A 27,083-nucleotide genomic window follows, 5' to 3' on the forward strand; every position below is an offset into this window, starting at 1 on the left:
CCACGTTTTGCACTGGCTGATGACATAGCAGGTTGTACGGATTTTACGTTGACAGCTTTTGGCATTGCTTTTTGGATTAAAAGCTTTTAAGTTTTAAAAGGCTTTTCACTATAACTGCTTTTTAGGCCAAGGGCCTTTAAATATGAGGTTAGGGCTCATTCTCTGGCATGCTTCCTGGAGAAGGTGTAGAGTCTGGAGTACCGGCTTGTACTGTGTTGATGCAATATAAAGAAATACCGAAAGGGGTGCCAGGGTTTGGGGCCAATACTCTCTGGGGTGGAATTCCGCCACTCCGTGTCGCGTGTCATCTCTCTCTTTCAATTCAATTGTTATTGAAGTGCTAAAAGTCTGTTCAGCCTGTTCTTTTCTATTGGCACGTGGTGCCCGTCTTGTGACAGGTGAAGTGGAGCAGGGCCACAAGCATTGTATCTTGTTGTAGCAATATAAAGAAATACCAAAAGGGGTGCCACAGTTTGGGGCCAATGCAATTGAGAGGTGGAACTTGGCCACTCTGTGTCTCATGTGGATTCTCTCTTTCAGTTCAGTTGTATTAAAGTGCCTAAAAGTTTATTGTGTCTGTTCTTTTCACCTGGCACATGGTGCCTTCCCTCTACAGGCGAAAATATTGTCGCAATTCCATTTTCAGATTCTTTACCTCAGGCTGACGTGTTGTCTCGCAAGCCGCAGATATCCGCTATCACGACAGTACACCATCATAATTTTGAGTAGATGCTTGAGCAGTATATTACAAATATGATGTTGCGACGTCTTTGATAGAATACAGAGTGAGGAGAGAGTTGTAGGATATTCTATCAAGGAAGGTTATTTGATGCATAAATCCATATATGTGATACGTGGATTGAGGCAAATGGTGTTGACAAAGTGCTAGAATCCTCCTTCGCGCTAACAGCCTGTACGGATTTCCGGATTTTATGCTGACATGCTCACGTGGCAGAGCTGTACGGATTTCCGCTTTTTACGGTTACTATTGCTGATGTGGCAGAGCTGTACGGATTTCAGGTTTTATGCTGACAGCTTTGGGGCTAGTTGCTTTTGAGTTTGAAGGCTTTTCATGTAAATTGCTTTTGATAGGCCAAGGGCCTTTAAACATGTGCAAAGGGCTCATTCTCTGGCAGGCCACGGTGAGAAGGTGTAGAGCACGAGTACGGGCATTGTACTGAGTTCAAGTAATATAAAGAAATACCGAAAGGGGTGCCAAGGTTTGGGACCAGTACTCTCTGGGGTGGAATTTCTCCACTCCTTGTCGTGTGTGCTCCCTCTTTGTTTTCGGTTCACTTCTTATTGAAGTGCTAAAAGTCTGTTCAGTCTGCCAAAACGTTGAAAAGAACAGACTGAACAGAGTTTTAGCACTTCAATAACAACTGAACTGAAAAGAGAGAGGGAGCACACGTGACACGGAGTGGCGGAATTCCACCCCAAAGAGTACTGGCCCAAAAACCTTGGCGCCCCTTTCGGTATTTCTTTATATTACTTGAACTCAGTACAATGCCGGTACTCGCGCTTTGCACCTTCTCACCGAAGCGTGCCAGAGAATGAGCCCTCTGCACATATTTAAAGGCCCTTGGCCTATGAAAAGCAGTTTACATGAAGAGCCTCCAAACTCAAAAGCAACTGGCCCAAAAGCTGCCAGCGCAAAAGTTGAAATCCGTACAGCTCTGCCACGTCAGCATGTCAGCGTAAAATGTGGAAATCCGTACAGGTTGTCAGCGCAAATTCCGAGAATCCGAAGAGGTACCGCGTCATCTTCTCTCCGCGGACGTGTGTGTTTGTGATTGCTTTATTTTAATGCCTTTATGTCACTTGGGTCCCATCGGACGGGGTCCCATAAGTTGGTGGGAACTTGTTCCGCTTCTTCTTTTTCTTCTGCTGCTCGCCGGGATCTGGAGGTTGGCTTCGTTGTTCAATGACTTCACACGTGAACAGTTTGTGACATGCTCTCCATGCCTCTATGCCCAAGAATTTCAGGAATCCGTACAAGTGCCACGTCATCTCCTCTTCGCGCGCGCGTGAGTGTGTGTGATTGCTTTATTTTAATGCCGTTATGTCACGTGACACATCCGAACCCTATGTGTCCGTGGACAAGCTACACCACAGCACGGTTCAGTCAAGTTTAGATTAGCAGTGATCTGGCACTTTTGTGAGTCTATTCGTAGACCGTGCATGCCCAATCACTTAGCATAGATGCATATCCTCCGGTTGCACACAGGATGATCATCGGAATTCCCATCAGAATCCATTAGCATGAGTTAGGGGAATTTTCCAGTGCATTTAGCCTATTTTCCTATTTATTGGTATTTTCACTTATTATTTTTAAGTGACTTTCCAACAAAAGTAGGTAGGGCAATTTTGCTAAGTTAATATATAAGCAAACCAAAGTTCACACTTTCTGGCAGAAGAGGCAGCAGGAGCACCTTGCTCAACAGGCAACTTCTTAGCAAGACCAACCCCCGCGACTACTCTGGCGTTTTCTACATAGAAGACCGAGCGTTTTTGCATCAGATCAGCCTTGGCGATTTGTGCACAGCAGATCAGCCCCGGCGTCATCACGACACAGTAGATTAGCCTAGCGTTTTTGCATTTGCAGAACCCCGGCGACAGAAGGACCAATTTCAGCCCCTGGCGTTTTTGGATCTCAGCAGCAAATTAAGACCGGCATTATTCACCTAAAGTGTAGCAGATTCAGCCCGTAAAGACCATCAGTTTTCAGCCCTAAGAAACCTCATTTTTCAGCCAAGAAAACGCAGCCAAAACAGTCATTTTCAGCCACCAAAACAGTCCCGAAATTCAGCGATTAGAAGATCTCAGATTTCAGCCATCGTCGTCATCGTCACCGTCGTCGTCACCGGCATAGTTTCATTGCATCAGTCCATTGCATTTGCATTGTACGCATTTGTGCAATCAAAGAATAGACCACTCTCGCCGACGAGAGTGGGGCCTTCGGAGGAGGGTTTTACAACCTCTCGGTGTCGTATCTCTTCTCTCTCCTTCTCTCAGTCTCATTCACTTGCACACACAATATCCACTCACTTTGTTCGTGATCATAGCACTCTCCACAAGACGGAAAGCTCTCTCTTTCCCTAAGAACTAAAAGGAACCTTGAGCGATAAAGATCACTAATCTTGAGAAAATACAACATTCATTCCGCTGCACCTAACACGTTATGTCACTTGGGCCCCATCGGACGGGGTCTCATAAGTTGGTGGGAACTTCTACCGCTTCTTCTTCTTATTCTACTTCTTCTTCTTCTGCTAAGGTTATAGGTCCCTCGGCTAGGATTTGGAGGTTGGCTCCGTTCTTCAGTGATTTGACACGTCAACAGTTTGTGACAGAGCACCTTGAAGAGGGTGGAAAAGTATTTCGATTGGTCTCAGCTCAAGAAGGACATGGACGAGTTTGTGCGCACTTGTGTGGTGTGTCAGAAGGTAAAGTTTGATAGGCACAAATCGGCAGGACTCCTATAGCCTTCACCTATTCCGGATTGACCATGGGAAAGTATAGCAATGGATTTTATCTTTGATCTCTCAAAGACTCGAAGCGAGGATGATGATATTTGGATCATAGTTAATGTATTTAATAAGTAGGCTCACTTTGTACCGATAAAGAAGACACTGGAAGCTGACCACTCGGCTAAATTGTTTGTTGCGCAGATTTTCAGATTACATGGCATGCTTAAATTTATAGTGTTAGATAGAGATCTTAGATTCATGAGCTTGTTTTGAAGAGCAGTGTGGGTGAATAAAGGCACTTAACTTCAATTCTCGTAATGGTTTCATCCACAGACTCATGAGCATTCAGATATAGCCAACTTGGTGGTTTTGGACTTGTTGAAGTCTTACATCTCTGACAACAAGACTCAGTGGGAGAAGTATTTGTCAAGTTTTATTACAACATGTTCACACGTCTACGGGGAAGGCGCTATTTGAGATTGTCGATGGTGTCAAAAAGGTTCCATCGATTCTGTGCACCAAGGACAAGATTTTTGAAGCAAATCAGTACATAGGATTTGGCGACTTCTTTTACTTTGGAGAAGTCTCAAGACGGCATAAGAAGGCAGCAGACAAGCATCGACACGAATAGCATTTTGAAGGAGAATAATTGGGTGGTACTTCTGTTTGAGAAAGCATGCCTACGGAAGAGGAAAGATAAGGAGAGGCTTTTCCCAAAGCTTAGTTTGCTAAACTATTGACTCTTCTAGATTCAAGAAAAGATCAACGATGTATCCTTTCGACTGAAGTTGCCAGATACTTGGAAGATTCAATGCTTTTCATGTGAGTCTCTTGATGTCACAAATTGTTGACGTGTCACGTCACTGAAGAACGGAGCCAACTTGTACATCCTGACAGAGGGGTCCAAACTGTAGAAGAAGCAGCAGAAGAAACATAAGCAGCAGAAGCAATTTTACCAACTTGCGAAGTCTCGCCGAGTGGCCTATTTTTCCCACCAACTTATGGGACCCCGTCCGATGGGACCCAAGTCACTAGAAGATAAACGGCTTTACACTGATGACGTGGCAGAGCTGTACGGACGTCCTACAATTTCCACTGACTTACTGACGTGGCACACTGTACGGACAGTCTCACAATTCACACTGACATGCTGACGTGGCAGTTGTACAGATTTCTGTGTTTTACGTTGATGACGTGGTCGTTGTATAGATTTCCGCAAAACGTGCTGGCAGCTTTTGGACCGATTGCTTTTGAGTTTGAAGCTTTTCATGTAACTGCTTTTTATAGGCCAAGGGCCTTTAAATTTGTGCCATGGGCTCATTCTCTGGCACGCTTCCGGATGAAGTTGCAAGGCGCTGGGTACCGGCTTGTACTGAGTTGAAGCAATATAAAGAAACACCAAAAGGGGTGCCAAGGTTTGGGGCCAATGCTCTCTTGGGTGGAACACCGCCACTCCGCGTCTCGTTTCGTGCATCCAATTGTTATTTGAAGTCTTCAAGTTGTTAAGTCCGTTCTTTTCCGTTGGCATGTGGTGCCCGTCCCCGTGACACTTGAGACTTTTCATGAGACCTTTCAAGGGTGAGGTGCCAAAGGACAGGGAGCCAAAGCACGAACCAAATGTGGAAGAGACGGATTCTCGTTCTTAACAGGTCTGAGCCCACAAGGCAAGGAAAGTGAAGGGTAAGATGGTTCATCGATGGTCAGGAACTATCGGGCTCTTGATGTAAGACAGGGAGCCAGAGCACGAACTAAATGTGGAAGAGACGGAAGAGATTCTCGTTCTGAACAGGTCTAAGCCCACAAGGCAAGGAAAGGGTAAGATGGTTCGTCGATGTTCAAGAACTACCGGGCTCTTGATGCAAAGTGGATGGAGGAGGACGACTTAGCAGATTATCCTTAGTTACTAGAGTTGTATCTTGAGGCTTTTGGTTTAGCACCGACTAATCGAGAAGTGCATGTCTAATGAGGGGGTTGAATCTGGTGTGTTCCGTATTTCACAAGAGGGGAGCCATTTCATGCCTTTGTCACATAGATTACCTAAAAGGAATGAAGTCACTAATTTCTCTCTGAGATTTTAGGGGTACTGACAAGCTAACAATATTTTGCGGAATGACTTCATGAAAAATGTATATTGAAATGGGAATTCCTAAAAAGAACTTGTTACATGTGGTCTCTCATGTGTGTATGTTTGAGTATCTATTGAAAAGACGAAATGGCTGCAACATTTTATCTGTTCATTTGACGGGTGATGTGAATATGATAATAACGAGATTTAGCAGATCAAGGCATCTGTGAAAAGATCAACGCGGTTTGAATGTGATTGCTAAATAAGCTACAATGATCATGATTCGTATCTAACATGGCGACGGTGATAATGATGTGAGTGTGATGATGATTGTTTAGTAATTCGTGTCTTTGTGCAAGTGCTAGATGTGTGCAATTTGTTGTGTGTGCATAGAGTTAGTGTCTACAAAGCTAGTTTTTGTCCTTTGTTTTTTTGCAGGCATAATCGAGGGCGATTACTCTTCTTTCAAGGGGGGAGTATACCACTCCATGACATGGCACTTAATTACCAGGCCAAAAAATTCTAGGCAATGATGATGTGGCAGTTCGTGCGAATTGCCGGCTATTGAGGTGCCTTGTTTAGGGCCCCCTTGTAACCTATACAAGTGTGCCCTTGGGGTGGCTCTAGCAGATCAGCTTGGAAGCGTTTGCAGAACACACCTCCCGCAGTTGTATTTAACCATCATCAATCAAGAAAGAAATACCGAAAGTGGCTTTGGGGCAAGTGCATCTGGAAGCGGAACTCTTGGTGTTTCTGTTTGTGTGTTGCTATTGATTTCTCTCTCAAGCCTGTCATGTCCTATATGCACATTCCACTACTAGATGGAGTTCCTAAGATCTACGTAGTCCGATGCATATAGTACTGCATTTTGAGCCCCTATAGATGAAGCTGCATTCATCCGGCCACCCATGTTTTTATATTCAGTTTAGTGCTTTTTCCTTTCATTTTCGTTTTCTTATGTGCCATAGTAGACTGAGTTACTAAATTGATTCGTCTCATAGACCGTCTTCAGCCTGTAGAGGATTTTAAAAAAGCTTTCTTTCCTGCATGGAACGGCTGTAAGAGTTCCATAAGGAATAAGTCCGGACATTTTTGGTCCTCGAACTGCATGATTCGTGGCAGTGGCCCAAGACCCTCGATAAACAAGTAGTGGTTTCTCCTCTAAGTTTCCTAGTACCCTGTACAAAGGAATAGAATTGCCAGAACTCAAAGATTAAGGGTAAGGGAGTGATCAGGCCGCTCATGGTCTCTTTTACTTTGAGATCTAACACAGAGACAATATGGTGGGACACCCTCTTTCAATCCATGTAAATTTCAACTGTGTTACTGCTGTCCATGGTATTATTTGGCCCTGTACGAAAAGGGGAATGATTTCATTTGATCTTGACACCTGTTGCAAGGCAAAAGGTTTCAAAGGTAACGCAAACAGTTTCAAATGTTTCCTCACTGTCCTCTACATGCAAGGATGTATGTGGAATCAAGAAAATCTCATCAGTTGTAAGTCAGAAACCCTTGTAGGTTTGTCTTTCAAGTAGCAAGATATGGTCTTTATGTGCCAAGTGATGAGAATCAAACAATCTGTAATACTCAAGGTTCCTCACAAAAACATTACAAGTGATTACTCAGATAGCAATCAAATAGGGCAGGAAGTGTTGATGTATTCTCTTCCCCTAAAATCTTGCAGTGAAGGAAATTACACTTTAAAGAACCAAATGGATTAGGAAACCATGTCATATGTAAGCAATAAACATGAAGATTGAGCTCAATGTTTTTATCTTTGGAAGTAGGTGAAAATTTAGTTTAGATATTGCTCGGTGGTAACTTTACTGAGGTATGAATGCTGAAATTAACCTTTACTGCTTGTTCTTTCTGTGTCAGATGGAAGGCATTGGAGAGGGAAATGCAACTTGATATGCAAAGACTTTGGAAGCGAAACTTGGGAAGGGATGATAGGTGCATTGCTGATCATGGAAAGGAGGTGGGTTGTCTGATGTTGCATGCCACGCATTTATTTGCTGTGGAAACAAACCCATGTACATAAATACTAGTTATGGTAATATTTTCTGAATTCAAAGTACTGAATTTGCTTCGTTGTTGCACCATGACACTCTGAAAACGTGATAATTAATACTTCTACCTTTCATGCATAATAAGAGAATATAAACACGTCTTCTAATAATATCAAGGTGTTCTCGCTGTGGAGGTGTCTCGCCTGTGTTGCGAGCTTCAGTGCACGTATTGAGATGTTAGAATTAGGGTTTATTGGAAAATGTATTGAAGCTTAGCTGGGTGAGAGAGTTTTGGCTTCATGTGTGGGTCAGTGGCCCTTGTCACTCCTTAACCTCGTTAAGAGGTTTTTGTAATGGTAATTTTTGGCTGTTGAGGCTGGTATTTGCAGATTTAGGAACTGCGGAATTTAACTGGGCTCCTATATGTAGATTTACTCAATAAATAAGCATAAACAAGAATAACAGTATGTGTTTCTAGTAGGAAGTATTGAGTTTCTAGGTTTGTGCTCTAGTAGCTTCTTAATGCATGAATGAATGATGTCATTATATGATGTGTCAGGCAAGATTTCCATACCTAGATGAGGATGTGATTCACTCTCTGTTGAGTGTACCATTGTGGGACATTGCTGATCTCAGAAAGCCTCCGGGACAAGGCGACAAAAAATTTCTTCGGGAGGTAATAAGAGGCTGGATTTTGCTTTGGTAGATTAGATAGTTTCCAATGTGTAATTTTACTGTGTTTTGAAGCAGATTGCTCTTCTTCTGGGCCTCAAAACTGCAGCAAATTTGCCAAAGCGTGCTATACAGGTTTCTTTGCATTGTTCCACATCATTTTAAAACAATTAACAGCCATAGGAATTCAAATGTAAAATCTCCGTATTCTTGCATGTATAAGGTTATAAATTCCCCTTGAGAAAATTAGTGTTGACTCTTCACATATCTTGAGCATGATCCTTGCAGGTGACAACCCTAAGGTTGCTCTTGCTGCCTTCCTCAGAAAGAAACTTTGACTTCCCATATTCTTTGCTTACGGCCGATGTGTCTTTTCGAGGAGAAAAATCCCATCCAATAGTTGTCAATGATGGAAGCTCAAATCTACGCTGGGCTTTGGGTGGATGGTTTGCTTATCTCTCTTTTTCTGTTTTGGGAGTTGGGAAATTTGGAATAGTGGTCACATGGTTGATGGCCTCTTTGAGGGTTGATATATTCGATTCCCAAGAAGAGAGAGGACCAGGAGGAGCTACAGCTTTGGAGGCTGATTGCTCCTGTTGGCATTGAGCTCATCCACTCTATTTAGACAGGGTATGCCAAGACATATAGTAACCTTTAGGAAGTCACTACCCTCACCGGCCTACAGGCTGAGGACCTATAAAGGCCTACAACTGTGTAAAATATACTCTCTGCTGTATGTCACCTCTATGTTTAGTAGGGAAGGAGGTGAATCATGGAGGACATCCCACAACCCTTACTAAAAACAACACTCATTCTATTCCCAATCTCTGTAATATGCGGCTGAAACTCTGGCAATAGACCTGGAAATCTGGCTATAATAGCCATACCCTTCCTGAGACTAGCTAGATCCATCCCCTACCTGCATCTATATAAGTAACAATAAGCTTTGCTGAGCGAAGGGGACTTTGTGACAATGCTAACTAGCCTTGTCCTGTGCATAGTTGCAACCATACTGTATGGTTAGTTGAAACATACCCGTATGGTAAATTTTTCCCTGACGGGATGAGGAGGCTGACCTGCTAATTTCGGTCTGCTTCCAAGGCCTGCGGAGAGAGTACCTCTCTACTTCCGAGGATTGGTTTCATGTTTGGGACAGTTTTGGAGTCATCGCGCTCTGCAGCTTCAGTTGTGGCCAAGGCTGCAGGTTTACCTATTGTGCGGGTTCTTGTTCGAGAGACACTCTCCCTCCCGAAGGTGATAGTGTTGCCTCGTGTGAGCGGCGATTGGATCAGACAGAGTGTGGAGTATTCGGGTCTCCAAAACCAATGCCTCATTTGCAGGCAGATGGGCCACTTGGCAAAGGCCTGTCTTCGTAGGAGATTTCAACCCACAGCGCATGCGCAACCTCCCAAGGCTGAGCATGGCCAGCCAACAGGTACCCACGACACACAGGTTGGTACCTTGACAGAGGCCAGCGATCAGACAGCTGAGTGAGGCCCCCTCCACTTGAGCTCCTCCATCTCCACCGCCTCCCCCCCTCCACCCTTAGACACCTCCATTCCACCTCCTCCGCCTCCCCCTCCTCTCTCCCCAGTGGGGCCTCAGCCTCATCTCCCGACTTGTCCCACAATGGACATGCATCTGCAGCGAGGCGATCTCCTGGTAGGGCTTTCGCTCTACGAGTCGCTTAGCTCGGGAGGGACAACCCCACGTGAGGCCGCCACTTGTGGTTTAGACCTCTCCTTTTGCAGCCGTCGTCGGGGTTTGACCAGCTTTGACATTCGTAGACGACAGGACTTCTTCGATTACAACTTCACACGCTTTCTATGTGATTCTTCTCTCGACGTGGAGGATGCTTGCTTTCGAGTCCATGTCCTCTTGCTAGCAGCCGGCGGCACTGAGGCACTGGATACAACGATAGAAAGTAGCATGGCAGGTCATCACTCTACCATGTTCTCAGGGGGGGGGGCTGGGGATCATAGACCCATCACAGCAGAGCAGAGCCCTTCTTGGGAAGTTTCTTGTCAGAGGACTACTTCTAGTGGAGGAGCCCTTGAAGGAGTTGCTACTTAAGCGGCTTCGAGCTCGAGTGCCTCATGCAGGAGGCCCTTGGAGCCCTTCCATCAGGTGGATCTTTACAAAGATGTGCATAGTTGGTCTGAGCAGGAGCTAGAGGATCGATTTACTACGAGCCTGCTTCGCTCTTGGGAGTAGCTACGGAGTGGCCTGGAGCAGCACCGGCCCACTTGCACGGAGGAGCGCTTGAGACAGCCCCTTGTTTGGAACCCCATGGTTAGCACTCAGAGAGGCCACCTGGTTGGTAGTAGGGCTCATGTTTCTTGGGGTCCCATGGCAGAGGGCCCAACCTGCACTGTAGGCGATTGACTTCAATTTTCAGGTTTGCCAGAGGAGGTACAAACATCCAACTACGAGGCTTGAGAGGGGTGCAGAGCATGTGCTAGGACATTACAGGGGCTTTACTAGCTCAGTGGCTCACCCCTCTAGAGACAACAACTCCCAGATGGATGGGGACGTTCACGCGAGTGGAGGTCCTCATCGCCGTTCGTGCACCCCCCATGTTCTCTAAGATCTAGGGTGAGCGTCAATTACACAGAGTCTTAGTAGAGGCTCCACAGGTGGCAGAGTGCTATTTTCAGAGGGTACTAGTAGTGGGCATTTGTGGGAGGACCCGTGTCACAGATCCTGACCGAGGAGATCTTGAGACAAGCCAAGCTTTGGGCTTGGGAGAGCTGCCCTTTGGCACGAGTGCAAGGGGACCCTGGAGAGTGGTTTTGGAGAGACCCCTTCTCTTCAGCCGACCATCCAGGGGTCCCTTTCTTTCAGTACACTGGTTGATTGGGACGTCACATACTGGCAACACGGATAGAGGCTCATCCTGCTGCAACACTTGATTTGCTGGAGGAGGGTCTCACAGCTGAGTTCTTGTCAGGCTTTTGGGAGCCGTTGTAGGACTCCAGACAGCCGAGGCGAGTCACTTTGTTCCAACGGCTAGTTGTACACAGAGCTACAGCAGTGGGGAGCTGGGTGGTACATAGTGGCCTTTCCGCAGCCTGTGCAGCTTGTGACCATCCTTTGAAGAGTTAGTGTCATTGCCCCATGGCACGACAAGTTTGGCTTCAGGTCCTTCGGCTGATGCCAGCTCTTTCCACAGCGCGACAATACACTTGGGGTGTTGCTGCCTGGTCCACCCTCACGGGCCCTGCGCTCCGGTTTGAGGTATCTTCCATCAACAGGATGATAGTGATCCAGGGGGGTCGACCTACACTTCAACCTGCTACCGAGCTAACCCCCCAGGAGTGGTGCAATGAGTGAGAGGTGTGTTGGGAGCTCGTCTGTGGCCTCACACTCTGGTTCATTTGGCGGGCACGTTGCTTCCGCATTTTCGAGGCTGGGCGTGTCCCGTCGACGGAGACTGTTCGTGACTTTTGGCTGGAAATGATCCATACTCTCAGAGAGGAGTTTGAGAGACTTCAGGGCAGCTCCGACCACATGCGGGAGCGCAGAGAGGCTTTCTTGCGACTCTGGCGCCCAAGGCCCGTCTTCACCATGGTCGAGGGTGTGCCCAGATGGCACTACCGGCCACTTGTGTGGCTCTTTCCTCCTCCCATTTTGTGATTTAGTTTCATTGTACATATTTTGTTTACTCATTGGGAGAGTCTCCCCATGCTTTGATGTAGCCCTCTCTTGTAGAGGTGGTTTGTAGCCCCATGGGCAGTTTTTCTTAACTAATGGAAGGATTTTTTTTTTCTGAAAAAAGAAGTGCTTACCATGTATAATCGTTTGTGTTTTAGCAAATAAAATTAGGGTCACGTATGTTTCAAGTTCAAAGGGTTGAAACATACTTCAATCATACTGCCATACGCGTATGCTTTTGCTGTATGGAAATGTATGGAAAAAACTATGGTCCTATGTCTCAAATTGGACAGTGTAACCACCTCTCTTAAGAGCAAGAGAATCACAATTCTCATCTTGCTTGGCAGAGGTACTTTCATTGCTATTTTTGCATCAAAGGAACTTGCCTCTAGGGTAGGGTCATTAGCTGCACTCCTCTCGGGTTCGTGGACAGATTGGTCTTTTTGCATCCACGGTATGGAGATTTTTCATTTGGTACCTTTGAGGACAGATGTAGGTTCCAAATTATCTAGTAAAAATAGCTTTTCGAGAGCTATCAACATAGTTTTAGTTGCAAGATATGTTGAACCAGATGGGCTCTATCTTTGGCATGCCATTCATGCGCTTAATGCAGATCCACATATCCGTGCCATCTATAAAGGTGGTTGCTATCCCTGCCACAGTCTTTCCATTACTATACCATCACTCTGAGTGGAAAGGGTGCTACACTCGTAGAGGATAGTGGTTATGATAGACCAAACCAGTGATTTAAATGTCTTGAGATGGGGCACTTGGTGAGGGCGACAACAGAGATAGACTTGTCGTAGGAGGAGACCACCGTCATAGCCACAACAGAGTTCTGTATAGTAACAGGACCCCGCGCAGAGTTGGGAGGCATAGAGACAAAGACACAGACATGCATGAAGACTGGTACATGTACGATCTATCCTTGTTTAGAGAAGCGTAGTGAGACGGAGGTTGCCAGAGGGAGAGCAACCCACAGACAGACCTCGGGAGGAGAGGTTTCCGGACCAAAATTGAGAGGAGGTACCAGGTTAGTTGGACAGAGGGATAGAGGAGGATCAACAGTCGATGGTAGTTTAGGATCAGCTTGAGTTGCCCCAAAATAGACCAGTCTAGCAGGCTTTGGATCTCTTGGAGATGTAGACATAGGTGCCTCTCACAGTAGGCAATGTTCAGGGGACGTAGGAGAGTGAGTCTTCGCAGTTTGTAGAGGATTTTGACTATTCAGCAGGCTTTGCATCTCCAACAGATGTCCCTCTTTCTGAGATCTTGCCACCATAGTTCTTCGCGGTTGGTCCATATGGAGATCTGTAGAGGTTTCTTTGAGGAGTGGGCCACTATGTGTCAACCATGGGGCAGGATGAAACCAGCCCGTAGGGCGGTAGGCGTTGGCTTTCACCCAAAATTCTTTACTTACGACACACACACAGAGCACTTTGCAAAGGTGACCTGTAACGGGAATTAACACTTAATCACACACACGACTCGGAAGCTAGAATGCTCCGAGCAGACACCGACAACTTGTAGGCCCCAAAATTGGCGCCCCTTTCGGTATTTCTTTATTCTTTATCAAAGGGAATAAAACATGTGATCTCCCACAAGCTGCCCCGCACAATCTAGGCTAAGAAACACCTGTTCTGACCCGATTTCGGCAGCATAACTGTACTAGGACGCTTCACAGTCAGTATCCCCACACAAAAGGTGACTTTCCCGACGCATACGGACACTTTGCAAAACCTGGCGAGAATCTGCAGCACGCTGAATTCTCTGTTTTCTGCCCCGAAAATGCGCCAGTTCACCTGTACAGCGGTCCCCTTGCGTCCCCGAACCTCCTAGGGGTATTAGGGTCCGTTTAGGGCCGAAACCCTAAACCTGCAAAAATAAACAGCAGGCTGTAATTCACTGTTTTGGGCTCCGTTTCGCGTGCCGGTCGCATCTGTAGCAAGACCTCGAGCTCCCGCACCTGTAGGGCTACTTGCCCTTTGAATCGGACGAGATTTCTGGCGTGAAACCTCTCCGAATTCACCTGTTCCTGCGGGGGATTAGCCACTAGCTAATCCAGTACCTGTGCAAGAGGCTCTTGCCTCAGCAATCGCGCATGAACCCACATAACTGTACATTGGTCAAATGAAAATCCCACTAGTGGGGCATAACATACTGCTCGTAGGGGGGAGAGAGGGCAGTGCGTAGCGTGCAGGGCATCACTCTTGGCACCGCATTGTACATAAGAGGGAAAGGAAGCACTCCATAGCTCTTAACCTATGACAGAGAGTGAATGAGGCTCCTCTCAGCTTAAAATTCAGCGCCCATTTTTTCCTTGCATTGGAAAGTGCACAGAAATGTGCCACTTGGCGCATTTACAAGCATTTTCCTGTTTCGGGTTCGCCGCTTAAAAATATCCTGACCGGTTGCCTAGTTGACTTCGCAGCAGAGTTGTAAAATTTTCCCCTAGTCATACCGGAGGTAATGACGCGAACACATTTCACGGCCCAAAATAGGAGTTCCCTAAATTTTAGGAGATGCTTCCGTTGGGCTCTCACTTGTCTTCTGACCATCTATCCTCATTGGGACCACATCCAAAAGTGCAATGTGGCCCAACTATCGGATACTTTTTGTTGGTGATCCCACCTTGAATTTATGCCTTTATTGAGTTCACTTCCTAGTATCCACCAACTTGCTAAGTGCGACGGGGGGACCTATATGATCTTGCTTTGAGCCTAGACATCCTCTTACCATACGAATTCCAATGCTGACCACTTCCCGTCTGCGGGTGAATCTACCATTCACATTGGCCATACAATGTCCGACCATTTGCTACTTCAAAAAGAGGGTCTCAAAACAAATAAAATAAACCCCATTGGAAAGAAACCAACAACCAAGGTTAGCAGTTGCCACATCTTTGTGACATGGTTAATAACTGCCACGTCCTCGTGACACAGGACCTTCGTCGGTTGCTAGGAGATCTCTTGGCAGCGCTTTTGCCACAAGTTGCTTGGTGAGAGAGGGACAACCTTTCTTGCGAACCCCCCTTCTGGTTAGACGTCTCGCTTTGCAACATTTCCTCGTGGACTGACAAGCTTCGGGATTCGTCGTAGGTGGGACTTCTTCGCCTACGACTTCACACGGTTTCTCGGCGACCCTTCACCTGACTTTGATGCAGCTTGTTTCAGAGTTCATGTACTGCTTCTTGCAGCTAGAGAGATAGAGGCCCTAGACACAACGACTGGCTTCTCTTTTCCCCTATGTGGCAGGGACCAGTCTGTGTGGACTCTGGACTCAGTGATAGAGCGGCTGTAGGCACATGCCGTCGAGTTCTCTCACCACACGGGAGACCTTGGGGTTAGAGACCTGGTACATACTTTTTTTTCCGAGAAAATGATCCTTCTATTAGTTAATGAAACTGCCCATAGGGATACAACCACCTCTACTAGAGAGGGGTACAACAATCATAAGGGGGAGACTCTCCCAATGAAAAAACAATATATGTACAATGAGGCTAAATCAAGAGATGGGAGGAGGGAAAAGCCACTCAGGTGGACGATAGTGCCATCTCAGCACACCCTGGACCATGGTGAAGAAATGCTTAGGGCACCAGAGTCGAAGGAAAGCCTCTCTACACTCCCACATGCGGTCGGAGCTGCCTTGGAGTCTCTCGAATTGTTTTCTGAGAGTATGGATCAGCTCTAGCCACAAATCTCGAACAGTCTTTGCTGGTGGTACAGGGCGAGCCTCAAAGATACGGAAGCAGCAAGCCCGCCAGATGAACCAGAGTTTCAGGCCGCAGATGAGCTCCCAACACTCCTCTCTCTCACTGCACCACTGCTGTGGAGTAAGCTCTGTAGTAGCAGGCTGGAGTGTAGGTCGACCCCCTCGCATCACTATCATCCTGCTGGTGGAAGATAGCTCAAACTGAAGTGCCGGGCCCGTGAGAGTGGACCAAGCAGCTGCCCCCCAAGTGTACTGCCGTGCCGTGGAAAGAGCTTGCATCAGCCAAAGGACACGAAGCCAAACCTGTTGTGCCAAAGGACAGTCCCAAAGACAATGACGCTGACTCTCCACAGGATGGTCACAAGCTGCGCATGCTGCTGAGAGACCACTATGTACAAGCCAGCTCCCAACTGCTGTAGCTCGATGTGCAACCAGCCATTGGAACAAAGTGACTCGCCGCGGCTGTGTGGAGTCCCACAACCTCGCCCAAAAAGCTGACAAGGACTCAGCTGTGAGACCCTCCTCCTGCCAATAAGGTGCTGCAGCAGGAAGAGCCTCTCTTCGTGCTGCCAGTATGTGACGTCTCAATCGTATAGTGTACTGAAAGAAAGGGACGCTTGGATGGTCGGCTGGAGATAGGGTCCCTCCAAAACTACTCTCCAGGATCCCAGTGCACTCATGCAAGTGGATAGCTCTCCAAGCCCACAGCCTCCAGTGGCCATTCTCAAGAGCTACTGGATCAGGATCTTTGACACAAGTCCTCCCACAGATGCCCACAACTCGGATCCTCTGAAAACAGCACTCTGCCACCTATGGGGTCTCTATTGAGACTCGGTGTAGACGGCCCTCACCCTATAGCTCAGAAAACAGGGAGGGTACAGTCTCTGAGCAAGCCCGAACTGCGATGAGAACCTCCAGGCGCGTGAAGGCCCCCATCTATCTGGGCGCTGCTGACTTGAGAGGCGTGAGCCACTCAGCTGGTACGGCCTTTGTCATGTCTTGACACATGCTCTGCACCCCTCTCATGCCCTGTAGCTGGAAGCTCCTTTGATAAGCCCGAGAACTGTAGCCAGTCACCTAGAGTGCATGCTGGACCCTCTGCCATGGGACCCCATGAAACATGAGGCCTACAGGCTACTACCAATCAAGTGGCCTCTCTGAGTGCTAACCATGGGGTTCCAAACAAGGGGTTGTCTCAGGCGCTCCTCCGTGCAAGTAGGCTGATGCTGCTGCATGCCTCTCCGCAGCTGCTCCCAGGAGTGGAGCAGACTCACAACAAAATGGTCCTCCAGTCTCTTGCTCAGGCCAACTCTGCGTATCTTTGTGAAAATCCATCTGGTCGAAGGTCACCAGGGCCCTCCAGCGTGAGGCACTCTAGCTCTAAGCCATTGAAGGAAAAACTCCTGCTAGGGCTCCTCCCTGGAAGTAATCCTTGGACAACAAACTTCCCAACAAGGGCTCTACTCTACTGTGCTGGGTCTATGATCCCCAACCCTCCTTGAGAACAAGGAAGAGTGATGACCTGCCAGGCCACTTTGGCCTGAGCTATATGAGTGTCGTGCCCTGACCAAAGGAAGATCCTGATCAGCCTCTCTACCTGGCTGATGTAGGAAATCGAGAAGATCCAACAAGAAGTGATGTACCACATAGTAGCCAACAACACTTGGTTCGCCACTACAACTCTACTTGCCAGAGAAAATCGTGCGGAGCTCCAATGTAACAACTTCCTCCTGATCGACAGGAGGAGGGGAGCAATCTGTAACTAGGAGTCAAGTCGAAGCCAACCTGATAGCCCAAGTATCCGAACTGTAGTCCCTGGGGGAATCCATCGAAAACCCTTACCTGACAGCCAATTAGGCGTAGGAGCACTATCAACTGAGAAAGCCATTGTCTTTCTCCAGTTGATCAATGCGCCTGATGCACAACAAAAAGTCTCAAGAGCCTGCTCACACCTGTGAAGGTTGGCCTCTTGGCCCTCCAAGTACAAGGCTGAGTCGTCTGCAAACTCAGCATCCAGTAGCTCATCTCCCTGAATAGGTAGCACTAAGCCTCGAAGACCAACCTGTTGTGAAACCACAAACCTGCTCATCGCCTCAACATAGAACAGAAAGAGGAAGGGGGCAAGAGGGCAGCCCTATCTAACCGAATGTGTGAGCATGAAACGATCTCCTCTACCACCTGACAAAAGTACCTGACTGTGTGCCCGTCTGTAAAGAGCTGACACACCTCTGATCCAGGCATCTGAGAAGCCCATCCTGCGTAAAGTGTGCTCCAAAAAATCCGAGTCAACTCTATCGTAGGCCTTCTCAAAATCGAGAAGTATCACCAAATCCTCAACACGGAGGCGTGCGAGGGCAGAAGCCTCCGTGAAAGTAAAGATGTTGTCAAGGATACTACGCTCCTTGACAAAACGTGTCTGTGTCCCATGTATGATGCTCTCTAGAAGTGGCTGAATCCTCAAACTCAGGGCCTTGGCAATAATTTTGTAGGCTGAGTTGAGGATGATGATGGGCCGCCACTGTCGAATCTCATCCAAGGAGCCGCCCTCCTTGAAAGTAAGGTAGATCAAGCCCTCACTCATGCTGTCAGGCATCTCTCCTGTGTGTAGGATGTACTGAAAAGCGCCGGAGAGATCTGAGCCAAGCAAGTGCACTCCACACCTTGGGTGCATAGATGTTTAGGAAGCCCATGAGGCAACCTTGAACCTGCATAGTAATCCACAGAGACTCTTACAATATGAGACCAAAACTCTGCACGTGCACTCGCCACATTGAGTGCATAGATGTTTAGGAAGCCCATGAGGAAACATTGAACCTGCATAGTAATCCACTGAGCCCTGCTTGGCACAATAATCCCTCTGCCCACAATGGCCTCTTGCAAAGAATCCGCAATAGTCATACATACCCCACCCTGGAGGCCTCCATGTCCAAGTGCAGCTGACCAAAACATAGCGACCATGCAAAATCTGACCACACCGTTTAATGCGGCTCTCACAAAGATGATACTCCTGTAGCATAAGAATGTCAATCTCACCACCCACAAGGCATCTCTGAACCTCTTGTCGTAGCCAACCCCTCTGACGCTGAAGCCTGAAACTGGGGCCCTCCTAATCCCTGCACATTCCATGAGATGATGCTCATGGAGTCAGTGAGACAAAACAGCTGCTGCCAGAGCAGCCAACCTCGCTATCTTTGAGACCGGTTTGGATCGGGAGTAATCCGCATCCGAACGACCTCTAGACAAGCGCGAAAGAAGTGACTGTCGTGCCCAGACCCAAGCTGAGCGTGCAGCGCGAAGGGCTACATCCTCTGTCCAAGAATCCTGATGTACAAATACATAACAAGGAGGGCTTTGAGTGTCAGCAAACAAATGTACCACAATGTGCCTGCAACCCATTGCATCCGGAGGCGCCATGCTGAACTTGGCAAGAGGCCAAAGTGTCTGCACCAGATCTGTCACCCCTAAGTCCCTTGTGTGGTGGGAAAACTCAGTAGCCTGAATCTGGAGCCAATCAAGAACTGTGTGGTGGGTCCACTCTATGAGATCCCTACCACAGAACGGAAAGGAGAAACCCACCGCCGTGTCCAAAGCCTCAATGCCTCTAGCTGCAAGAAAGAGGACGTGGACTCGAAAGCTAGCCTCCTCCAGGTCAGGAGAAGAGTCACCGAGAAACCGAGTGAAGTTGTAGTTGAAGAAGTCCCAGCGTCTGCGAATGTCGAAGCTAGTCAAACCTCTAGGGACTGTTGAAAAGGGAGAAGTCTGTACCAAGAAAGACGGCCTTAGGTGGGGTTGTCCCTCTCGAGCCACACGGCTCGTAGCGAAAGCACTACCAAGAGAACGCCTCGCTACAGAAGCGTGTCCAGTTCCCTGCATCTGAGAAGGAGTGGAGGAGGGGTCGGGAGATGAAGCTGTGGGCCCCATCGGGAGAGAGGAGGGGCGGGAGGCGAAGGTGGAGGTGGGGGAGGGTGAGCAGGCGGGGGAGGCGGAGCGGCAGCATCTGAGGGAGGAGGAGGTGGAGGTGGAGGAACTGAAGTGGAGGGGGCCTCCTCAGGCGGGTCCTGCTGAAGGGGGTCAAAACGGTTCCTAGTCGGAACCTAGTGCTGCTGAGCTGCAGAAGGTCTGCCACCAGGGGGAGCAGTGGGATGAGCCCGTCGTTTCGGCGGCAGCCAGACACCTGCTGTCAACCGTCAGTTGTCTGATCGTTGGTCTCAGTCGAGGTACTAGCATATGCGTCCTGTGTAGCTGGCTGCTGGGCTGGCTCAGCCTTGGGAGGTTGCGCATGCGCTGTAGGTCGAGGTCTCTTGCGAGGACAGGCCTTTGCCAAATGGCCCATTTGTCTACAAATGAAACACTGATTCGGGAGGCCCGAATACTCCACGCTCTGATAGAACCAACCGCCGCTCACTATAGGTAGTAGGATGACCTTCGCGAGAGTATGGGTGTCTCTAATCAGAACACATACTGTGGGTATGCCGGCCGCCTCGGCAACTACAAAGGTTGCCATGCGAGGTGTCTGCAGGACAGTCCCAATCGCTGAGTCTATCTTGGAAAGTAGCGGAAGGTACTCCCTCCTCAGGTCAAGGAAGCAGACTGAGATGGGCATGTCTGTCTCCTGGACAAGAGCGTCGATAGCTGGGTCGAAACCATGGCGCCATTGTCGAAAGTGTGCTCGAACTGCTCGGATGGCCAGGGGGCCATCACAATGACCTTGGACGCCATATCGGGAGTCCCAAACTCTATCTGGTAGTAGCCACGTCCGAGAAGCTGAACATCGAGGATCTTGCCCACATCTGCGAGAAGGCGGGCCTGGAGGAGATCACGCACCTCCCCTCTGCTGGGTCTGGTGCCGAGAATCTTACAGATAACAGAGGTGGCCTGGAGGCGCGCCACCTCTGCCTCTAAACTCGCTTGCTCTGTCGTCGAAAGAGCAAGTCGGATGGTGGGTTCTGTGGGGTCGGGCGAGGGGGCTTCAGTGGAGTCCCTTTGTGGCGGAGCAGAATCTTCCATCTGTGTTTGCCGCTGTGAAGATTGGTGAAGGCGAATGAGAGCGTCGAAGAAGAGGCTAAATGAGGTGAATGGCTGAGCCACTACCATCGGGAAACAACACCAAGGCCAGGCTCAGGTGAGCAAACCAACGAGCAACAAAAGAAAGGGGGGGGGGGGATGATGCAGGGCAAGCAGCGCGGCAGCCTGCAGGGGCCAGTGCGAGCGCGGGTGGGCACGCGAGCTGCTGGCTGGGGCAAATGGCAAGAGCGCGAGGGCAAGGGACAGCGAAGGCGAATGGCAAGAGGCAGCGGGAGCTGCTCGGCGGGGTTTAGCGATGGCAAGGGAGGAGCGTGAGCAACAACGAGTCAAGAACGATTCGGTGCACTATTTTTATGTTTTTGACCCTGGCCTGGTACAGACTTTGTGGTCGTTGGCCAAGTTTTGAGTGACACCTCTAGACTCGGCAGGATGTAAACACATTGTGGTACACTTCTTTGCTGATACGCAGAGCCCACCATGCTATGTATACATACATGAGGACTCGTGAACAGAGGAGGTTGCCATGCGTATGGCACGCTCTTCTTGGGCTTGGGCTAGACATTCTTTGCAGTCACGGCTATCTCGGAGACGCTCGGGTGCGGATTATTTCCCATCCAAGCAAGTCTTCAAGATAGCACTGTCAGTTGCTGTTCCAGCATTGGTTCTTTCTCGTTCTCCATGAGAATTGTCTCATGGAACGTACAGGGATTGGGCGGGCCCTAGTTTCAGTGCCAGTGGGATCGATTGCGTCAAGAGCTTCAACGATGCCTTGTGGACGGAGAGATTGATCTTCTTATGTTGTAGGAGCATCATCGTTGTGAGAGCCGCATTAGACGATGTGGTTAGCTTTTGCATGGTCAATATGAGACATTTTGGTCAGCTGCATTTGGAGTTGGTGGTATCCAGGAAGGGGTATGTATGACTATTGCAGACTCTTGGCAACAGGTCATTGTGGGCAGAGGTATTATTGTGCCTGGCACGGCTCAATGGATTACTATGCAAGTTCATGTTTGCTTCTTGGGCTTCCTGAACATCTATGCGCCCAATGTGGCAAGTTCACGTGCAGAGTTTTGGTCTCACATTGTAGAGTCTCTGCTGCATGTAGAGACTCTACAATGCACCATTGCATGCAGAGCAATGGTGCATTGGGGGTGACTTCAACATGTTGGAGGACCTCTTTGACAGGAACATGTTGGCGGACATCTGAGAATGCTAAGGGCTGAAATCTGCAAATCTTTTATCTTCTGAATTTTGACTCTATGTCGATGACAATGTCGATGGCGACGATGCGACGACGACGCGCTGAAAACGCAGATGCTGAAATCTGCGTTTTTCTGGCTGAATCTGTAAATTACGCTGGATCCGATTGTGCGGCGAGGATCTGCTGCGGCAAGGTGAGATTTGCGAGGTTCGGGGGTTCTACCATGGGTACTGACTGCTGAAAACTGAAAACGCTGAGTCTAGGCCTGATTCCGTCACGAAGAACGCTGAGGTGTCTGGCAGATGCAAAAACGCTAGGGCTGAAAATCTTCCTGTGGTGGGAATCTGCTAATGCTGGGGCTGATCTGTTGTGGTTCTGTCGCCAGGCTGACGCAGATGCAAAACGCTGACTGATCTGGGTTCTTGTCCAAAAAACGTAGCCCATCTGCTTTGGAGCAAAAATGCTAGGGATCTTGGGGTCCTGCTGAGAAGTTGCCTGTGAGCAATGCTCGTGCTGCCTCTTCTGCCAGAAAGTGGTAGCGCTAGGTTTTCTTATATACAAACTTAGTAAATTTTCCTTACCTAGTTCCCAACAAAAGTCACTTAATAAATAAGTGAAAATTGTCAAAAATAGGGAAAATAGGTTCAATGCACTGGAAAATTCCCCTGATGGATTCTGATGGGAATGCTGATGATCATGTTGTATGCAACCGGAGAATATTCATGTAATCTAAGTGTCTGCACATGCACGGTCTGCAAACAGACTCACAAAAGTGCCAGATCACTTCCTATTCTAGACTGACTTGACTGAACCGAACCCTTGTCATGCTGTAGCTTGTCCACGGACACATAGAATTGGATGTGTCACGTGACATCCCCTCGTTTTCAAAGTGAGGTACTGGTACTGAACTGTATGGCGTCGAGGGAGATCGCCAACAACATTCGGAATCCTTGAAAGGACTGTTCCCCGGCCCACTCTAATGCGTGGGCCATGCGATACTTGAACTTCATAAAGGTCTGCAACGCTTGCTTCTTTGGGCCGCGCCGAAAGCGACACAAAGTCTTCTGAGTCCCCTTCGATGCTTCATCTTCGTCTAGAGTCATGCGTCTATCTTCTTGAAGAATCTCCGAGGCTGAAAATTCTTAAAACCACTTCCAACACAAAAATATGAACATACCTATTCCATGTAAAGTGACTGGAAAAAATCTCGTCTTCCGTAAAGACTGTGCATGCAATGTAGATGAACAAATAGACGGAGTGCCAAACCGTTCACCACACACACGCAAACAATGAGATCGAATCTTGTCTTTTTGATCTAAATCAATCAATTGTGGCAAATCACAATGGACATGCCCATGCTTGATGCTCAATCTGTCTTGTGCTCTTTCGGAAACTGTGTCATGCCAAGAAAGAGACATGGAATGTGACTTCCTTGAATGCATACTTTTCACCTTTTTATGAAAAATCCGCATATATCCGTGCTCATTCAGGAGTGAATCGTGCTCAACGTACAATATCGCATAAAGACGCTGACTAAAATACAGGAAACGATTACGAATGAAACATTCGAACAATGCGTGCTGACTAATCATGCGAACACATAGTACTTCCTGTGAGGGTTCTTTGGACCTAGTCTCGAGAGTCAAGATCGGTTCTTCCTGAGGGGGTTCTTGGGACCTAGGCTCGAGAGCCAAGATCGGTTCTTCGTGATTGATCGATCTGCAATGAGGTTAGCTTCACTAGAAACAGTATCAACTAACCCATCATGCTTGTGAACAATCACATCATCTTCATGCAAATCATCATGCTTGTGAAAAATCACATCGTGACCATCATGCAAATCATCATCCTTGTCATTGTCATTCAAATCATCATGCTTATCATTATCATTCAAGTCATTATGCTTATCATCATGCAAATCTTGTGTGTCATGCTTTGGAGACGAAGAGACTGAGAGAGTCTCCTTTTCCCAAATACCTTGCATCTGTGTCTGCACGTGAGAAAAGAGTCACAACATCTCTTTCATGTGTCGGGCGCTCTGTTCAGCCGCCAAGCGCGGTTGCTCACGCTCACGCTCCAAGTCGGCCTTTCTTTCTACTTCTCTTTCTGCTTTTATTACTTCATCTTCCAAGCGGTACTTACGCTCTATGGCTCTGCCACTGTTTCTTCGTAGTCACGATCTATGGCTGCCCTTCTTTCTTCGTGTTCTACCTTCCTCTCCAGAAACAACTGCGGCAACTCCTTCATAGGAGTTAGTGCAATCCTTGGCGTAGATGGGGAAGGGGGAGAGTCAGAAAAACCTCGCGCTGGGGAAAATTCTTCTTCGCCTCTCTCATGCTCATCACCTCCAAGCGAAGTATCCATTCCGCTTTGAGTGATGACCATCCACTAAAGTCGTGGGTTCTTGTGGATTCTTGTGGTCTTGGGTTCATAAGTTCATGAGGAACTTTGGTTCTTGGGGGTCTTGGTTCTTGGGGTTCTTGAGGTTCTTTTTTCGATTTCAATCTGTGTTAGAGAAGGATCTTCTCTTCACCCGAGTTCTGCTCTTTTCCGCGCGCGCATCCCTTGGCGACCTTGCGCTCACACCAAGGTTGCTTTTTCCCACCTCACGTCGATTGGCCGGCCGCTAAGTGCACGGTCCGCTCTCAATGAGTGAAAAGAGGCACAAGGGGAGGCTGGACAAGCACTTCTTTCTTGGGTTTCCTGTCACTCTTCAAAAACACGATTAGGAATCGACACACCCAAGTGAACTTGGGTTCGTGCGACCTCAACAAGCAAAAAAAATTATGTGGTTCTTTCCTTGAGTGATACAGAACACTGCCAAAGCTCTGATACCAATGTTAAGTGCAACGGACATGAATGTTGAACTTTACTCAAGATGAGTGCTCCGAACTGTGCTCAAGGTTCCTTTTACTTATGGAAGGGAGAGCATTCCGTTCCTTTAGTGAGATAGTGCAATGGACACAAACAAAGTGAATGGACAGTGTGAATGAAGGTGCTGAAACTGCGAGATAGAGAGAGAAGAATACGACACCAGAGATGTTGTCAAACCCTCCTCCAAGGGCCGCACTCTCTATGGCGAGAGCGGTCTACTTATGATTGCACAAATCTCTACAATGCTTGGACTTGCCGACGATGTCGACAATGATGAGGACGACGACGAGACGGGTTGAAATCTGAGAATGCTAAGGGCTGAAATCTGCAAATCTTTTATCTGCTGAATTCTGACTCTATGTCGATGACAATGTCGATGGCGACGATGCGACGACGACGCGCTGAAAACGCAGATGCTGAAATCTGCGTTTTTCTGGCTGAATCTGTAAACTACGCTGGATCTGACCGTGCGGCGAGGATCTGCTGCGGCAAGGTGAGATCTGCGAGGTTCGGGGGTTCTACTGCGGGTACTGACTGCTGAGTCTAGGGCTGATTCTGTCGCGAAGATCTGTAAAAACGCTAAGGTGTCTGGCAGATGCAAAAATGCTAGGGCTGAAAATCTTCCTGCGGTGGGAATCTGCTAACGCTGGGGTGATCTGTTGTGGTTCTGTCGCCAGGCTGATGCAGATGCAATACACTGGTTGATCTGGGTTCTTGTCCAAAAAACGCTAGCCCATCTGCTGTGGAGCAAAAACGCTAGGGATCTTGGGGTCCTGCTGAGAAGTTGCCCGTGAGCAATGCTCGTGCTGTCTCTTCTGCCAGAAAGTGGTAGCGCTAGGTTTTCTTTTATACAAACTTAGTAAATTTGCCCTACCTAGTTCCCAACAAAAGTCACTTAATAAATAAGTGAAAATTGTCAAAAATAGGGAAAATAGGTTTAATGCCCTGGAAAATTCCCGTGATGGATTCTGCAACGGCCTGCGACAGACTCACAAAAGTGCCAGATCACTTCCTATTCCAGAGTGACTTGACTGAACCGAACGCTGGTCATGCTATAGCTTGTCCACGGACACATAGGGTTGGATGTGTCACATGACATTTGAAGCCTTCTCAAATAAAAAAATATATTATTTGACATTGAGTAAGGAAATCCCTTGTCCACCTTGTCTGCACCTACGCTTGCGTTGACACATTTCTTAACTCCTTTTGACTGCTTGGTAAAGATGGATGAAGGCATTATCTCCTCTATGTGCAAATAGCCTCTTATTTGAAAGTACACATACTCGTTTGAGACCTTCTGAGCAAGATTGACCTTAAGTGGTATAGGAAAAACATTCTCAGTAATTCCTTTTTCCCTTAAAGCATCCTTAAGGAAACCATATAAGGCAATGTATCCCTTAGTACTAATTCCAACTTCATCACGCCTTCTGTACATCAACATCGCTCACAAGATTTTATAACTTTCGCATCACCTCCTTTGTGACAGCATTGTTTAAACGTTCTGCATTTGGTGCTCGTAAAAGGGCTACGACATCCGATTTCTTGAGGCACAAACTTAACAAATGGATGCGATCCTCTTGGCTGTGGCCACCGTACAGCTGTTGGATAAAATTCCTACAAGAATGAACAAAAACATACCACAGAAGCATAAATTGGAGCGTCGTAAAATGTACCTTGTAGGTGTAACTCTTCTATTTTGAGCTTCGCCTTGGGGGGCTAAAGTCTTTATGGCATTGAGGCTCCTCTTACGTTCCCTTGCACCTAAGGGCATCTTCTTAAGATGCAAGATCTTATCTTCAAGCTTCGCAATCTTAGCATCCTTCTCTTCCACCTGTAGCTTAAGAGTTTCCACTTCCTCCTCTGCATGAACGATCCTTTTGCGCAATCCACTAGTGGTATGGGAAAGAAGTTGACATTGATGCAAAGACCATTGTGCGGTATCAGCTTCAATAGTCGATAATCGCTTGCAGTATCCAAGAAGACCTTGTTCCCCTCTACCTACATATTGTAAGAATGAAGCAAGGCTATTGAATGTTGGATACACATTAATGGCTGGATCATTAGAGTAGAGGCAACCATGCACGTAAAGGTCCACACTAGTGTGACCTTCACCACAGCGTTGTTATGCAGTTTGCAAGTAATGACGCTTTTGAGGGTGCGAAGTCCTTTGGCAACCGAACATGTAGAGAAACCGTTTCCGAACTTGACGATCTTGTTGTGGATGGGAGGTTTGTAATGTCGCCTAGCTCCATGGCAAGGGGAATAAGGCTGGCCTCAAGCAAGAGTGGAGAGCTGCAGGCAGAGCCACAGAGTGGAGAGGTGAGCTATGGAGTAAAGAGCTATGGGATGGAGAGCTGTAGGAGAGCTACGGAGTGGAGAGGAGAGCTATGGAGTGGAGAGGAGGG

At 47.8% G+C, this 27,083-nt stretch overlaps 1 protein-coding gene across 4 annotated transcripts in view; it reads left to right on the forward strand.

The window, feature by feature from the left end:
- The window catches only part of LOC147448702 (Asparagine synthase family protein), a 185,930-nt gene that overhangs the window by 144,671 nt on the left and 14,176 nt on the right, over positions 1-27,083 (forward strand). For all 4 annotated transcript variants that reach the window (XM_086521238.1, XM_086521237.1, XM_086521239.1 and 1 more), the window contains 3 exons: positions 7,411-7,510; positions 8,101-8,217; positions 8,292-8,348. In XM_086521238.1, coding sequence (XP_086377364.1) covers positions 7,411-7,510; positions 8,101-8,217; positions 8,292-8,348 — 274 coding nt within the window. The remainder of the gene's footprint in view (positions 1-7,410; positions 7,511-8,100; positions 8,218-8,291; positions 8,349-27,083) is intronic.

This window comes from Adiantum capillus-veneris, chromosome 10 (genome assembly GCF_014529385.1).
Source record: "Adiantum capillus-veneris isolate H3 chromosome 10, ASM1452938v2, whole genome shotgun sequence".
NCBI lineage: Eukaryota > Viridiplantae > Streptophyta > Polypodiopsida > Polypodiales > Pteridaceae > Adiantum > Adiantum capillus-veneris.